The sequence below is a fragment of the Helicoverpa armigera genome, chromosome 18 (assembly GCF_030705265.1).
Source record: "Helicoverpa armigera isolate CAAS_96S chromosome 18, ASM3070526v1, whole genome shotgun sequence".
NCBI classification, from domain to species: Eukaryota; Metazoa; Arthropoda; class Insecta; order Lepidoptera; family Noctuidae; genus Helicoverpa; species Helicoverpa armigera.
The window spans coordinates 3,454,773-3,472,602 of NC_087137.1; the positions used below are offsets into that span (position 1 = coordinate 3,454,773).

Genomic DNA, 17,830 nt, shown 5'->3' on the forward strand with positions numbered 1-17,830 from the left:
GTTTGAGTTTCTTTGTTGAAGATGCAAGGATTATAATATATTTTTGGTAGTTCGTGATCTATATTCACAACCCAGAGACATCTCTTTGAATATTTCTAGTACGAAAAAGACCAAGACTGCATTAATTTCATGAGTAAAACACTAATATATAAGCACAGATTACCAATACAGGATTAGATATTTCCTGAGTTTGAAAAACACTTAATAACTTCGAAAAAAGTTCACATGCCTCGGTGCTCAGCTTTATATCTTTTCATCATATCTACACAATGACATATAAGGCTCTCTGTCTTACAGGATTAGATATTTCCTAAGGTAAAGGATAACACTTGATGACTTCGAAAAAAGTACTAAATCTCTGCCCTCAACTTTTATCTATCCATCAAATCTACGCAAAGACATATCAGACTCTCCGTCTAAACAGTGCTTGTGAAGCTGTGACCCATTACCAGTAAAAGGTCGAAGTTCTCACCTTTACCATCTGATTAACTAATGATACTCCGCGTTGAGAAAACATGGCTTCCTGTTAAGGCCACGGAGGTCAGATGACAATCTATACGCATAAAATTATTTGATAATAGCTGCGTCTGCGGTGTCTAGACGACGACTAAAGTTAACAACGAAACTGAATAGAAAAAAAAGTAAATATAAATAATGGAAAAAATATCTTTCAATGTGAAAAAGTTATTAAAAAATACGAGGCGCTTTGTCTTGTCTAAAACGACCGTGTCCCCAGATTATCCATCAAAACTAAAGCGAAAGAACGACTTTGTTTATATCAACCGCTACAGTCATTCTAATTGAAGATTTTATGACACTCTATTTCCTACATTTTCCAGAATTATTCCGCAATGGTGCACAAATTCAAAAAGTCGACTCGATATTTACGATGACATCATCACGATATTAAAGGAACATCGACAAGAAATGACATGCCAAAAAATCAAAAAGTTTGCAAAATTATTATCAAATCTCTTCCTTAACTGGCACTCATAAACGCACCATAAAATAAAAGACGAAGTGTACACTCACGAAAATTTCAAAATTGGAAGGAAAGTGGTTATTTTAAATGCAAAAAGGTTGTTTAAAAAAAAGGTTGTATGTTACACCGTGGGAGAATGGGCAGGTGTGAGCTAGCGGGTACACTTGAGATCGTACGCGTACATTTTTTGCAACCCACTATATTGATTTTTAATTAATGCTCCTCGAATTAAGTCTCTTTTTTTATAAAAATAAAATTGCTCGTTTTGGAGATTCGAGTTTTGATTGGGTAATTTTGTTTTTGATGGGTTATTTTATGAAGTACTTTAGGAATTGAAAGGCATTTTATTCGTTAATGTCATATGGTATTAGGAGTTATTAAAATTTTGTTGCTCGTATTAATTTTTAATCAGTCTAAATATACGTCACAAATTCATAATCCATCTAGTTTAACATAGTAACAATAAAAATCTTTTGTCTGAAATATGAATAAACCAGTAAACAAAATACATAAACAACAACACAAAAGTTCCTATACACAAAAAAAACAATTGCTCTTCTCGTTTCTCATCTACCCTTAAGCCACACCATTAAAGAACACAAGCCACTAATTAGGCCCAATATAAAATAAAGCAAAAACTCTCGACTTTCATAGTCCCGATGATTTGTCACAATATTGTCCTGCACCGCTAGCCATAACGGTGTACTCCGTTGCCATTTTTATTTTTTCTTTTTATTTTATTCTACTTTACCGTCCAGGCAGGTTTAGCGACTTTTTTTTAACCTTAAGTGGACAGTATGACTATTTTTACGTACATCTTTTTTGTCCTCATTTTAATGGTAACGGATCGGGCTTAAAATAGTACGTTAGACGCTTTTTTTTATAACCGTTTAAGGATCGGTACGGTTCTTATTTGTTTTGTTGAGTTAGTTTATTTTGAGACTGTACTGGGTAGATGTATTTTTAACTTCGTTGGAAAAAATATACAGTAGGGGTGATGTGTTTGTGAGATGAGTTGAGATGAGAACATGTTTTATATTTTTATTAAAGGTTTAGCTATATCAAAATGAGTATAGACACATAATTTATGTTACATATTACATTGACTTAAAAACAATTAACGATACTCCGTGATACAGCTTTTTACTCGCTACTTAGACTGCATGTCCAAACACACCATTATCAAAGGCCACTTGAACATTTATATAACAAAATGTAAAACTAAACGTAATAAACGAATATTATTCATGGACACGTCATGTCACGCACATAAAAGCATTAGGGTCGCTCACAGATTTCGTCGCGTGACAAGATAAGCGCGCGTTTCTAGCGCTGTGAGCGACGCCCGCGCACCCGAGCGCACCCGACACTACCCGAAGACGGCCGAACGCTGTCGTGGGAAAACGCGGCAGGTGTTACCGATCTGTAGCACTTCTTACTGAGTAAACATTCAGCGTATACAAAATTATAACCGCCTCGAAGCGTCTGTGTAAATGGAAAACATATTTTGTGTACTTAATGATACTCCTTACTTTTTTGGTGCGGGTTATCAGACGACAATGTTTTTTGCGACCGTTTTGAAGGGCTTGTGTTCATATTTTTTTTATTTTTAGTTAAATTTATTTGATGCACCCTTAATTGGTGTGGTTTAATGAAGTGTGCGTGACCTTTCTTTACTTTGAGATTGTTGGCAGCTTCATGAATAAAATCGACGTAAATTAATGTGCCATATAGATATTTAAATGTATTCGGTTGGGACCTATCTCACTGGTGTGCACATTATGAATCGCATTATAGAATTTTACTGTTTCTTTTTCTTGAGAATAATTGTCACTATAAAGTTTGTAGCATATTTTGATGCTGCGCATTTTAATGTTGAACGAAAAAAATATCTAGTAAAATATTTTTGTTGTGCTGTGTTGCCTTTTAAGTTTACGCAGTTAATGAGATTTATGGTTATATTGTGAAAAATAAATATTATATTGCTCACCTGCATTTATATTATTTTTATTATTGGGCGATATCATATCATTATGGTAAAACCGGCAGTACATAAGCCAAAATACTAAAATTTACCAATAACAAATGACTAATGCCTATCAGAATATAATAATCTTATAAGATTTTTTCACTTTTATCAACTTGCACTTAAACTTCAATACCTACTCACATGTTTGTTTCTGAGTCTTTTAGACATAATTTTTCGTAGAATGTTGTACACCCAAAAGCCTAAAAAGATACAACGTAGTCTTTTCCATCATATTCGTTATTTGTCGAACTTATGCTACTAACATTTTCTTTCATGCGTCGTACACATGTATATTATCTGTGTTTATGAATATCTGTGTTTCCACCTACAAAGTAACGATTCCTAAGAAAACTGACATTTAGTACAGCAATCACGTTTCTTGAAGACTACTAGTTCTGAGCCCTTAATAGTTACCTACTTCTAGTAATTTCTACCGCAGGTGTTATATAATTGGCTAATATTATTTTACCTACTTAATTAAAACGCATGTACTACGGCACTTAATAAACTATCATTGATTCTAAGTACGAGAAAATAAGAAATAATGTTAGACATATGTTACTTTGTAGAGTTTGTAATTGGAGATAATCTTACTGAGATAGGATTAAAATAATGTAGGGGTTGAAATCTTAAGCCGTTCATACATCTTAAGGAAAAGTGGTTATGATTATTTATGCCTTCTCTGTATGAGAAGAGATCTGAAGAATACCTGAGACACCTGTGTAACGACGAATTTAAACTTCTTTGAGTATATATGTCACCGTAAGATTACAAACAACGTTAGATTACAATCTATCTCGAGAGATTGTAAACTGTCGAATTATTGTGAACCGTAACATCTGATTGCAATTTAACGCATTATTTTTCGCTATATTATAATCTATCGATGAGAAATTGTCAAATTGTCAACTGTCCGAAAGCTCTCCCTGATTGGTCAGTCTTTTTGTAAGATCGACCAATCACGACCAGCCGTTCTGTTGCCATGGAGTTCCCGTAGAGTTAGGAATGAATTTGTGTTTGAAGACAAACTACCTAATTGTTTTGTTTTTTTTTTTTATAAAAGTTTCTTATAATTTTCCAATTTCATTTAAATAAAACTACTTTTACGGATTTTCTCGCGGTCGGTTTTAAACGTCGGGATTAAATAATATATTATAACCGCGATAAAATCCGTAAAAGTAGTTTTATTTAAATATCTAATATTCGCGTAAGTGTCAGAAATCAATATGTTTCCAATTTCAATTTGTGTTTGAAGAATAAATATTTCGTTACAATTTGTTCTCCCCATATGTCAGGAATATTAATTACATACACGTACTAAATAATAAATACTTGAAGAATTTTTGGAGAGCATTTATTTTATTTAACTGACACCTCTATTTCATTCCTAACTCTACGGGAACTCCATGGGAACAGAACGGATTATTGGTCGATCTTACAAAAAGACTGACCAATCAGGGAGAGCTTTCGGACAGTTGACAATTTGACAATTTCTCATTGATAGATTATAATATAGCGAAATATAATGCGTTAAATTGCAATAAGATGTTACGGTTCACAATAATTCGACAGTTTACAATCCCTCGAGATATATTGTAATCTAACGATGTTTGTAATCTTACGGTGACATATACACCTCATTCCCAATTTTGAATCAATTTATTTCATGTAACATTAAAAAATTGCATGCATATGTACGGAAAAGTTTTCATCGGAATCACTTACATGAAACTTTTCGATCCTGGTCATTCTAAGTAGATCACATTTATAATTAGAACTAAACCTCTGTGTGGCCCATAGGCAAAACTAGTGTCTACACATATTCTAAGGGTACTCAATTTTATTTTATATTATAATCATACAAAAAATATAAAAACCGACTCTATCCCTGTCACCGTATGACTTAAAAAAAAAAAACACAATACAGAATCCATCATTACCGAGCACGAAAACAATTACAAGGAAACATATAACTTAGGGACAAGTGAGATTTTAAAAATACTACATAATGACCTCACTAGAGGCCTATTAAGAGGCACAACCCATAATACAGCCAAGTGTTTAAAATTATTGCCTAGAAACGTAAATAGGACAGAAAAATTGCCACTGGAATGCAATTTTAGTCCTCAAACTGGAAATTTTCTTTTTGCAATAAATATAATTACTGTCATATTTCAGAGTTCTTCGCGTCGAATAATAAATCCATAATACGGAACGCAATAAAATATTGGACACTTCATCGAGTGTTTTTAAGGACTGGTATGGACATTAAAATATAATTAAACGCATAAAAACACCTTTACGATATCTAGAATTGGTTGCAAAGAGTTGTAAAGTTTTAATAACTTGAAAGCATTGTATTCGATGTGTTTTACCATAACCGTGTGTTAAACTTTATATTTTATAAGCCACTTAGCAAATAATTATTTTCACTGTCCAAAAAGTTTTTATTTATAGACCAATAACTGAAACTTATCAATATGAATAACGACTCATACTTCAAAAACTAATTACTTTAAGTTCACCATTCTAGGTTCGTAGATAAAAACATTTACAATTTAGTATGTACTCTGTAACAGCGTAATTTAATCTCCTCTTACGAATGGGCGCGATATGTTACGGCGACACGTGAACGTACCCCCGGCTAAACACGATACATCTAGGCGATAAGACGCGAGTTCTACAATAATAATTAAGTACATTAGTTAACAAGTAAATGGAGATGCATCTGTACCAATTATAAAGAAGGATTGATGTTGTGAAGTGGCCGATGTTATCGTTAATCACTACGGAACCATATTACTCTAATGCGTACTCGGGCTTACGTAGCAAACCGGACCGGGAGTGTGGGCGTTCCTTATTTTCTAAGAATTCTCGCCTCCGTCCGTATTATTATGACAAGTTTATTTTTTTATGTTTATTTTGATTGCATGTCGCGTCTATGTTTTAATTGTGTGTCGACTTTAATAATGAGGTTTTGTAACGTTTTCTCCGGAGTAATTTCGCAAACGTTTTGTTTAATTCTCTGAAATGGTTGGTGTTCTTTTGATTTAAGGGTTGCAGGTACTTAAATATATCCTCCATATAGTCTTGGAGAACTGCTAATTAACTCTTTAAGTAGCAGCCATCATGCCACAGAAAAATAAGAAATAATATACCCTTGAAGAACATTCTAGAATGCGGAAAATACTTTTGCATCTCAAAAAACAGGTAGCCAAATTGCTTTCAAAACTGTTTAAAGGGAAAACTTGCTCAACCAATAATAAGGTACGTAAGGTACGTATAGGCCAATAATCCCGAACGGTAGCTCAAGTACGACATTCGATGCGATGATTATACCCCTAGGGCTGTTCCAACACGTAATTATATTCGAGGAACACCTCCATATACTTCATAATATATAATCACTGTTGGAAAATGTCACTCCGCCTGAGGACAACAGTTTAATGGAGATCGGTTATCAATTTGCTGAGAAGTTTCAATGTCACTTGTGTTTAAAATGTAGGGAAATTAATGGATGTAATGTCTTAATTATTGGATTTAATATGTCGTATAAAGTAATGCTTGTTAATGTATATATTTTTAGAGAATGATACGAAAATTATAAGGAACAAGAAGGTTTTACTTACTTCAGTGGTGAAAAATCACGTCACTAATGCCTCCGAAGGGAATATTAATAGATTACCAATCAATAAGGGTGCTCAGAAACCCTCCATAAGTTATTTTCTAATATTGACTTTCTTTTACATAACATTTGAACCTCATAAAAAACTACATGTAATATTTAATTACCACTAAAAACAATAGCACACACGACGCTAAATGTCACAGCCAACTAAAAAATCACCATTAAAATAACCCCCATTTAAGGCTAATAAAAAGGAACATACTCATAATAACAATTAACGTATTAAGGGTGGCATCAACGGTCATAGAGCACGAGCCGGAACGGTCGTGTACCGGTCCGGAACAGGTACCGGAACAAGTGCAAAGGTCACCAGTGAATGGTGAATACCGATTGTTATCGGAACATCACTATTGTCGATGCGACTTGTTAGTGATTGGGTAGCGAAATTGTTGCATCTTGTACTTGACAAGAATGGCTGTATTTGAAAATGGATGGGTGATGAAATAATAAGTTAATTTGAAATAGGAATGATGGTGAAACAGTCAGTTGATTAAGTGAGGAGAAATTAAAACATGGTGTTCTATTTAAGGGTTCTTGGGCAGACGTGATGTAGTCCACATGTCTTTTTAAATGCGAAGCAAATCGGCAAGTTTCGCCTCGAAAGATAAAGAGAAACAAGTTTGCAGATTACTTGATAACTAGAGGCAATTAACTGATTACACTGATAAAATCGAAAGCAATCTCGTCTTTAGAACCATTTAAGGATAAAGGAGGGCTCTCTACGAACACGTTCGTGAAACAAGTTGCAAGAACAGGAATCCTACTGATGAACGCATTAGTAAATTACGTGAAATTCATGCTTAATTACAAAAAATAATTTTATGAATTCCAGGCGCTTCCTGTTCTCAGGAATTGGGCGCCAACTGGACACCGACAAAAACCGATGACTTTTCTATAACACGAAATTATTGACACAATCGATTAACTCGGAGAAATCTTCATCGCCACACCCCCGTCCCGATCGCATCGGCTCCGGTATCATTAAGATAAAATTAATTGGGCTCCACCGGTCTTCCGCGTCCTCGTCGAGATGAAAAAACTGGGCACACGTGGTCACTACCGTTCATTTACGAACGCGAATTATGCGTAGTACGGCAGGTGGCAGGTGGCGAGAGCATGGGAACCCGGGGTTGAGGCGAGTTCCCACGGCCGCGTCATTCACCACGCCACACCTGCGCCCCTTAACGGGGATGCTACACACACGCCCGCCACGCGAACGAAAGCGCCGATTAGAAGCGCGACGCGAGTGTGCGCGCGCGCTGCGAGCGTGTCGCGACGCGTGGATGTGTGCATGTGTGCGTGTCCCGCGGCCAGCTCCAGTTACAGGATTTATTCAAGTAAGTGCCCGTAGAAGGGCTGTTTACGTTATACTCTACGTCGCCTCGTGTATGTATTAACAGGTGGCGTATGTGTGTGTCGCCGTTTGATTTATTCGCTTATGTTAGCTTTATGATAACGACGGCCGTGTTACATTTTCTTTTGCTTCTGTAATTTATTTTTATAGAGTGATCTGTATGATAAGTACCCGCAGAATATTTTTTAAATTTCAATACAATCAACGGAGGTTGTCACATAAAATCTTCAGCGCACGACAATCTGACGCTATTGATGCCCTGATGGCTGAGAAGAAGCTATTATGCAAATGCTGTTTTCCTTGAAAGTCTTATTCCATTATGCCTTTATATTAAATTAATGACCATCCTGGTGTACGGTGGAAGTCTTACAATTTACACCTTAAGCTTTTAAATAAGCCCATAGCTATTCTGTGGAGAATTTATCATTAATAACCGTATGCATTTATTCATGAACCATTCAATAAAAGTTAAGCGTAGGTATGTTGACGGCTTAAAAAAGTGTCAACGTCCTAAATGAGATAGCATCGTTATTTTATTAGCGTGCGTCGTTATTAATAACCAATATAGATTTTGTGGGTTATCATAGATAGGTATGCATACAAATGGCTGGCCCTTCGCTAGACAATGGGGTCTGCGATCTAAATGAGCGGCGCGCGTCACCGGATCATGATCGCCCTTACTAATATGATAGCGTGTAGGCGCGTGTTTTGTAGCTGACAAACAATTGAATTAGGAGTTTTGTTAAGTGACCATGAAATCGTTTTAGACCAGCTACTATTTATTTTCATTTTTTTTTCAGAATCCTGTACCTACTATTCAGTCAACAACGGGGCACCATTTGGATCGGGGATCTGGTCATCATCACACATGAATATTAATTCAGTACATTCTTAGTCTAAATTATAATCGACAAGGTAACACATGAAGGGCCTTTATTTATCAAAATAAATTCCAAAAATAAATCACATTTTCAACCCACTCAGTTTTTTCTTCACCTTCATTTCACAATGCATCACAACAATAAAGTTAACCCATATCTTGCTGCGTGTCTATTGTCACGCTACACGCGAAGGGATGCGTGGCGTGCGTACGTGCATAGCTGACCACGTGACCGCTTTATTTGTACTCTTTGTTAAAGAAATGTAGATGTAATTTTGCGAATATGTGGGTCAAGTATTTTGTAAATAGGGGTACAAGTTAGGTGTAAGAAATGAGAAATAATGGTTGTAATGTTATCAAAATTATGAAGCGTAAATCTCACAGCCATTATACTAATCCTACTATTAAATCAGTTGTTAGCTTTTTCTTAATAAAGGTTGCCTGAATACAACAAAAAAAATATTGCAGAGGGAAAGTAGACATCCTTATTTTCTAGTAATTTCTAGCATTTCCCTTAACCCTACTTTCACCTCAACATATCAAAAATGACAGCCCGCATCGAGCAAGGAATGTCATTGTGACAACGCGTGTCATGCGCGCGCAGCACTTATCTGCCAACGTGAGTGTTTTATTGACGCCTCTGCCGTTTGAATAATTATAGCCTATAATAGTGTAACGAATGGTATTGTTTTGGTAAATAATAGTTATGGTATGGGGGTACACAAGTATAAGGAAATATGCCTATTGTATGTTAAGTGCTGTGGGTTTTTTATGATGAGGCAATTTTCATACGGCTATAATTTTTATAATTTAATTATGTTTACTTTATAGACTAGGTCTTTATAAATACAACAATTATTCTATTGAGACTTACGATTTAAATTATCATTAGCATATGTAAGTTTCACCCTAATAATGAACCCAAAAACCAACGAAAAATTCTTATGTCAAAGTCCACCACATAGTCCTAAATTAACCACACAATAAATTAAGAGCATCACTCTTCATCAAACAAGACAATAAACCCACACTCCCATATATTAAGTACACCAAATCCCCTAAACTGAGTCAACATCGGCGTACGCGCAGGCGTGTGTTGTCCACACTTCACGCACACACGCACACAATATACCGCCGTAGAGTAAGAAGGGCGTATGTAGTGAGTGTCGTATGTGTAGTTACGTCTTTTTAATTCGGTAGGGTCTCATAAATACCATTATACCCCTACAGTAGATACGCACGGAATACAAAGTTCCATTTTGTAACCCTACCCCAAGGGAGAAGGGGCAAAAAGTGAACACTTTTTTTCAAAAAGCAATCGTTGCACGTGGTCGGGTTGTGGTCGAGAGATTTTTTTTCCTTTTAACGAAAGTATTACGTTGTGAAATTCTTCAGTTGAGTATCGGTTACCTTTTAGGCTTTTGAGGTGGACTGTCTCTTGTTTGAGTATCGAATGTTTTATGTCAAGTAGGACGAAGCTTTATTTATGTCGCGCGGGGGTAATACGTACAGGAGTTTGTCTAGATATTTTCTTTTGCCAAATAAAATTACCTCAGTAAATGAATTTTTGATTTTGTTTTAGGCGATGTTGATATTGAATTAAGTTCTGGGTGTGGTTTTAGAGTTAGTTTCCTAGTAATGTGAGCAATATGAAAATGGAAAAAATCTGATAGGCTAAATAAGTGTCTTATTAGAAATAACATACGAATTCTCGTTCAATTTGCATACCTCTAGTTTTTTGCATGAGAAATAATGATTGGCTTATTTGCGTGGGAAATAAGATCAGTCGTTAATTTTAAATTAAGGATTATAAAATTGCTATAACAATAAATTGCAAGGACCACAAAATTTTGATGACTTAGCTAATTAACCCTTACAGACTTAGAGGACGTCTTAATTAGGAAAATGAAGTATAAAAATAATTACATGTTTATGGCCCCATAAAACCGTGATCTTCAGATACTTATCGACGCTATAAATTTTGATATTTACAATGTTACAAACATATTCTTATTAGTCATTAAGATTTTTGGATTTTTTCAGATGTGTATGGTGTTTAATCATATTGGCGTACTTCTACAACTATTATGACCAATCCTGTACATTGACTATTTATTTTGTCAATTACCAATACAAAACCCCAAAAGAAAAGACTTAAGAAACTTAGACGTAAGAAACTTTAAGATGAACCTCAATAGTACACATAAGTACGAAAGCGAATTAAAATTTATTTTTCATCTCCTGTTTATCAGTTAAAAATAAACGTTATCAGAACTTATAAACTTAAACATTTATGTGTATATTAAATAACCTGTTTTTATAAACTTCTACAATAAACACTTCGATATTCTTCTAAATGTTATTTTAATTAAATCGTACACATTAAAGTGTTAAAATAAAATATCAAAAATATATTTATTACCTACTTATATCAAATGTGTATTATTTTATTTTTAGTATTGAGTGTTCGTTTGAGTGCAAAACGTTGCACTTTTCTGAGTGTTAATTAAAGAAGTCAATGACAATAAAATGCGATAGTGCTTATTACTTATTTATTGTTTGTTTACTGTTAAGTGTGCAATTATAGAAATGGAAATATCCGTTACGGCGTAAATTATATGCTAGGTCTGGTTAAGATAAAAAGCATGAACTCATAATTATTTTTCTCAGAACTTTCCATCGATATTCAAAAATCTAACTAATCTTAGGGCACTATCTAACTAATTCCAAATATAGGAAAACTCTATTATCACTTAAAACTCTATAAAAAAAAATATTCTGATTAGAACGTGATCATGGTCAGTCTAATTGGACAGATACATTCGTACCTACAATAAGATAAGCGGGAGGAAACTTAGGAGGAATATTAGATCTAAATCAGTAGACCTTACATATTTTGGTGTTAATAATGTTAGTTATAAACACACGCATATTGTGAATAGGGATATTTACAACACAAACATATAATAAGTATATACAAAACCACTAAAACTAATACTATTACCGAAATAAAAATAAATAGCAAAATAATTATAATTAATGAACATAAAAGAAAATACAGAACAACGGAATACGCCAAAAAATTTCAAACTCTCAGAAAATGTCGTGTTTACAACAAAAACGTATCTTATTACAAGTATGTTAAGTGTGGTAATTCAATTAGCATATTTTATACATCACATCCGGGAAGTTGGTCTCATGATAATATCATAATATTAATAAAATCACTAATGTTTGTTAACCGAGGTCTTTTATGTGAAATACTATTTAAATAGATGATATCTTGTCAAAAGTATTTTCGGTATCTTGTGAAGAAATTACTTGCATTTTAATAGTGAAACTATGGGTATATATTTTATTCATAATCATGTTAAACTACGGCAGTCTTACAGTATATATTTTACTAATTTTTATTATTTCTTTGAGTAAAGTTTTTGCCGAATATCTTAAAGCGTTTAAGAGGTAAATCTATCATTATAATTTAGTAAGTTACTTGAAATACAAAAGGAATAAATGGCACGACACTAAATAACAATGATTTCTTACATTTCAAACTAAAACTGACGGTTAGATAACATTAATTTCAAATGGAACATTATTATCTTTTAGGTAGGCCTACACGAAATTCGTGCTACGAAAGTGCTACGCCTCGTAGCGCGTAGTCTAATGAGTTTTTATGAAGATTTTAAATCATTGCTGATTTATTCATCTGAGTTCCGTATAATTATTCTGACGGCCGATATTTATGTTACTTGCGTATAAAATTAATATTTCGTAGTCAACATTTAAGTATTGAGTATATTATATTTACATAAAATCGTAGATTGCCAACGTAAAAGATTTGTTTTACCAAAAAACCCACTTTTTAAAACTTCCAAGTATCTGCTTGCTTCTTCGCCGTAACAATATCGAACGTGCCCATTTAACCGTCACACACAATAAACGCTACCTTTAACGGTCGTTCCATTCACACGGCACAAACTTGGTTCAACTGCAAACTTGACATGCGTTTAAAGAAACATTGTGAATTCTACCAAGAATTACCGATAAGTATGTACATAACAAAACAACATAATACGTATATACTTCAAAGTTTTATAAAACAAATGAACATCGCCATCACCAGGAAAAGTATGAAAAACAATTGAAAATCCATTGTTCGAATTTCATGTACTGTACCTACTTACTCTTTCTTTTGTTTTTAACCAAAATTGCTCAGGCAGGTCGACGGTATGCAATTAGCTTATATCCTGTATCCGGACTTGGACGTCCGATGACAGTTGGTAGCAAAATACCGATGTGTAAACGCATGACGAGTTAAGTTTTAGTGTTATGTTTTAGAAAGATAAGTGCCAAATATATGACTGACTATGCGAAACGGAAAAATTACGTGCGGAAAACCAAAAAACTCTTTGATCAATGCCAGAAAATTCGCAGTGCTACCGTCCCATCTAAGAGGCCGGATCAATTTAGTCAAATAGGTATACAAAAATATTAAAATAAATCTAACATTATTATAATTTAGCCGTCGCTCGCTCAACTGACCGGAGGAAATGATTTATCAGTGCTGTGTACGTGATTTGCGACGGCGGCCGCATGCGATTTAATCACAGGAAGCAACACCGGCGTGCCGTGATAAATCTGCGCAGGAACTTATCTATCCGATGGCCAGCTGCAGCCCGTGATTCATAATGCAGCGATACCGCTGTTTATTTTGCTAGGAACCGCCTTAGGTGACGCCGGACTAGACCAGAACCTACGCGAGACATCGGCCCCTTTGTACCTCGCATTTTATTGTTTCTATAGCTACAAAACTAATGTTAAATTAATTCAATGGCCATTTTAATTTCTGTCTCACTGACACCGTATCTCTTCACTTCCTTATATGGATCAATTTACACAGCCATAACTTATGGAAATGTCCCGCCAGTCACAACCAAGATGAGCAGAATACTGATTTATTCAAAGCGTTATCAGACACGGAATCTAAAATAAATACAAGTCATTATTAGTAGAGAAAAACAAAATATATGAAACTCATCTCCAAGGGCCCCATATGAGCAAGTTAGTCATCAATAAAGCTTTACGAGCACAATCTTGTGGTACTCTGTAACTATTCCAAGTCGCGGCACGTCAAAGCCTCTATTCGTAGAAGTTGTTCGTAAAAACCAGTCTGTAGGCGCGCGCTACCGCTCGCGTGCTGCGCGCGCGTCGCCCCGCTCCCGGCACACGCTCACGCGCGCGCGCTCGGCACGGCCCTACTATATAAACCCCGCGCCCTTCCTGATTCAATCATTCCCTGCTGACGCATCGTGCGCGCATGACGCTCTGTATCTTATCGCAGTAGCCCCTGTACATACGTAGTCGTAACTTGTTTAGTATAAGTTCGTAGTATAACAGTAGTAAATAACTAGTTAAAATGTGTTTGGCTAAGGATGACACGCAATCCCCGCAGAAGGAGGTGCCCTCACCTCGCTCGCCTTGGGCGAAGCTTTTGAGCCGTCAGGTAAGTTTCCAGATTCATCCGTTTCTGACTCGTTTCTTAACCACAACTATTCCCTCCCACAAATCACAACTTGTAGTCCAGTGACATGTGTACTTATTATGTTTTGTTATTTGTTTACAGAGCTCCAAGCCTCGGCTTCCCCGCAAGGTGACAACTTCAACGCGGGTTAATCTTAATAAGTGCTGGTCCAAGCTAGGAGAGTTGATCTCCAACGCGGGCCCGCGTACTGACCTACCATCGCAAAAGACTGCTTACCCCGAGGAACCTGTTCTCATACCTTTCTCGGACTTCTTCTACCCGGTGGACCCGGTGAAACCGGTGCCCGTCGAGGAGAACGACAACGCTGAAAACCAGAACATCGCCAACAACCGCTTCGAGCTCATCAACGAGGACTCGGAGATCAGCGACAACATGGCCAACGAAGTGCGAGAGATCTGCTACTCGGCCTCTAAAACCTGCTTCGTATGTAACATTTGTTATTAGTTTACTTTACAAACTTTCGCTTCAGTTCTTCCTTCGGTACTAAAATGCAGTGAAAACAAAATCGCGTCTTCCATCATTAGTTGTAAACGTGCTCGGTAGCACAGATCCATGTCTTCCATTAGACTTAGTGTTGTGTCGGCGCGGCGCCTCCCTGTGATGTAGCCTAGTTGTGATCTCCAGTAGATGTACTGAGGCGCTGTCCGCATATAAATTAGTGTAACAGTAAATTGTCGCAAGTTTTGGTAGACAGCTTTAATGAACTGCACTGTAATTATCATTGCACCATCTCCGGCTATCGACTGAACTTCTAATGCGTAACGATTCTGCTTTGTTTCTCTTTCTGAATCCAACGTCTTCCACTAGTGTTAAGTTTTGTCTGTGATACCAGAGTTTATATAACGATCGAAAGCTTTAACTAGACCTAAGTAAAGTTTATTAGTTTGTAAGCAGAGTATATTAGTGTTTAAGTTTGACATATGTTCGCTAAGTGTTTTTGAACGTCGCTTAATTTTGTGTTAGTAACTTAAGTTTATCTTTCATGTGATATTTGCAACACTAAGTGAACTTTATTAGATTGTAGACATCTCGATATGAATTTAACATATCAGTAAACGAAGCTTTAATAGTTTGTAAGGTTCTTAGTTTAAGTAAAATCATTGAACTTCCATTCTTTATAATCATTGTGTAACGTTTAGATCATTTTATTGCTAAATTCTGTTTCATTTGTAAGTTTTGCAGAAGTGGGCCGAGCGTGCCAATCTTAATTAATGTAGTTTTAGCTATAACTAAGTACAATTAACGTGTTAAGTTTTATAGTTAAGTTACTTTTCTGTATTTTTTGATGAATTCTTCCATTTGTGTCAATTGTTTAAGGTGACTTTTTTCTCTTACGATTACTTTTTATTGTAAGTAACTCTTACTTATGTTGTTAAGTTAGCACCTAAGTTAGATAAGCACTCGTATCTTAGACTGATAATGTTAAGAATTCAAGACTTTCGTTTGATCTCCGATTCTTAATAAACATTAATGTATAATTTAAACATTTATTTTATTTAATTACCCGACAACCGTTAAAACGCACACAGACAAACTGGCATCGTAAAAACATGTTTTACAACCAAACTTATACACATTAATAAGTGCGAAACACGTGCTTAAGAAAGCCATTCATACTGTAATAGCAGTTATAAATAAAAGCAGAACAGAATAATAAAACAATTTGAACAACACTTTGAGTGTTCTCTGAATTTTAAAAGCACTTCAAAATAAACAAAAGGCAACAACAACAACTGTAGTTAGCTTTTTCAACAACTGGTTATCATCTACCGTTGATGCGTTTGCGCGGGAAACTTCCATACGAGGCAATTCCCACTATTTGTTGCAAACAATAGCAAAAGGGAAATCGTAATATGCTGATCATAAACACACTTTAAATCTGAAGAATTACCTGGCAATAGGTAATATACATATACTTGTGCGTCCACATTTATTGACCTATATATTGTTTTTTCCTATTTACTTTAAAGTAAATTCATACATTTGTTTATTTTTGGCAAGTAAGTATACGTTTGCTAGATTCCTTATTTAGTTAGACATAGATATCTTTCTCCTAGAAAACAAGCAACTGAGTTTAATTAATATTTTTTGTGTATCAAGATACTTTCTGTTTTTGCACACTGCGTATCAAAACTTAGAAGCTTTTTTCAGTAAATAATTTGATACATGAACTTAAAAAATAAGTTTAATTACAAAAGCAAAACTTCAGATTTTGATTCCAAATCTACCATACCAAAACAGTACTAAACTTATCTCAACATCAAACAAAATCGTACTCAATAAAAAACTCATATCATTTTATGACACGCAACCTTATCATTATTAATACTTGTACAATCCGGAGCCTTTATTCGATACACGAAGGGACTCGTTCGGACATGTCGCGACAAGTTCTGAAGCATACACGACATAATACCTGCTAGTGAGGCTGAAAAAAGAAACATAAAGAAGCTTGACACATACAGTGTACAATATACCTTTTTATAAAGCCAATTACGACTACGGAACTAGTTTTTAGAGATATCGTAGAAGGAAAATATATTACAGGGAGTAAGATTGATATGTGTTGTGAAACAAATGACTGCAAAAATATGGAAGTACTGCATTGATTTTGACGTGTACGCAATTTATTTATACTGCGTGTAATATTATTTGAGGTTTTCACGATAAGTGTAGGTACTGATATCAGAAATGTAATTAAAGAATGAAGAAATATTCGAAAACAGTCATGTGTGTGTCCCTACAACTCGATCCCTACCGAGTAAGTAAGTAGCCCGTTTTAGCGACCTCAACCAGTAATTAAGACTATATAATTACAACTTCACAAAGTTTTAAGAGAAATAAGGTTATATAATTAGGTAGGAACTCAGGAACTACCTAGTGTTGCGAATTGACAAAATTATTTCAGTGATAATGAGCTCATTTATTAAGGAAGGACTTGGTGGTTCAGGACAGTAGAGAAACTTGTGGAAACAGTCAGACAAATAAATTCATACGAACTACGAGCAAACAGAAACAGTAGCTTTATCATTTGCATCCGCAATTTGAAACAGTATTCTATTCAGCATTAAACAAGGAGAAACTAGGTAATGTTAGAATTATTCACTACAATTCCTATGCCGATGCAGACTAGGTTCAACTAACGAATAGACACAGGTAACTTAGGTACAGGTAATGTAAGCGCCATTGGAGATCTAGTTTATATTCCTCGGTTTACAAATATAGTTTTGCATATTCAGTTCTAGGCAAAATATAGCAAACCTCTCTTGTATTCTTGTTGGAATATAGGTGAGGAGACCACTAATTAATCATTAAGTAAAAGGTTAGCTGCAACAATATTATCGAGAAATGC

At 35.2% G+C, this 17,830-nt stretch overlaps 1 protein-coding gene across 1 annotated transcript; it reads left to right on the plus strand.

Moving 5' to 3' along the window:
• The first annotated feature begins 14,203 nt into the window (after positions 1-14,203).
• On the plus strand, positions 14,204-15,962 carry LOC110378115 (uncharacterized). The gene is made up of 2 exons (XM_021337225.3): positions 14,204-14,439; positions 14,560-15,962. Exons 1-2 carry the CDS (start codon positions 14,353-14,355, stop codon positions 14,920-14,922), a joined length of 450 nt encoding a protein of 149 aa, XP_021192900.3. The 5' UTR covers positions 14,204-14,352; the 3' UTR covers positions 14,923-15,962.
• The last annotated feature ends 1,868 nt before the right edge of the window (positions 15,963-17,830 follow it).

Excerpts from the sequence above, each read along its gene's own strand:
- LOC110378115 (XM_021337225.3), top strand. The coding sequence starts at position 14,353 with ATGTGTTTGGCTAAGGATGACACGCAATCCCCGCAGAAGGAGGTGCCC. Across the intron at positions 14,440-14,559 it reads CGAAGCTTTTGAGCCGTCAG|AGCTCCAAGCCTCGGCTTCC; the intron begins GTAAGTTTCCAG and ends ATTTGTTTACAG.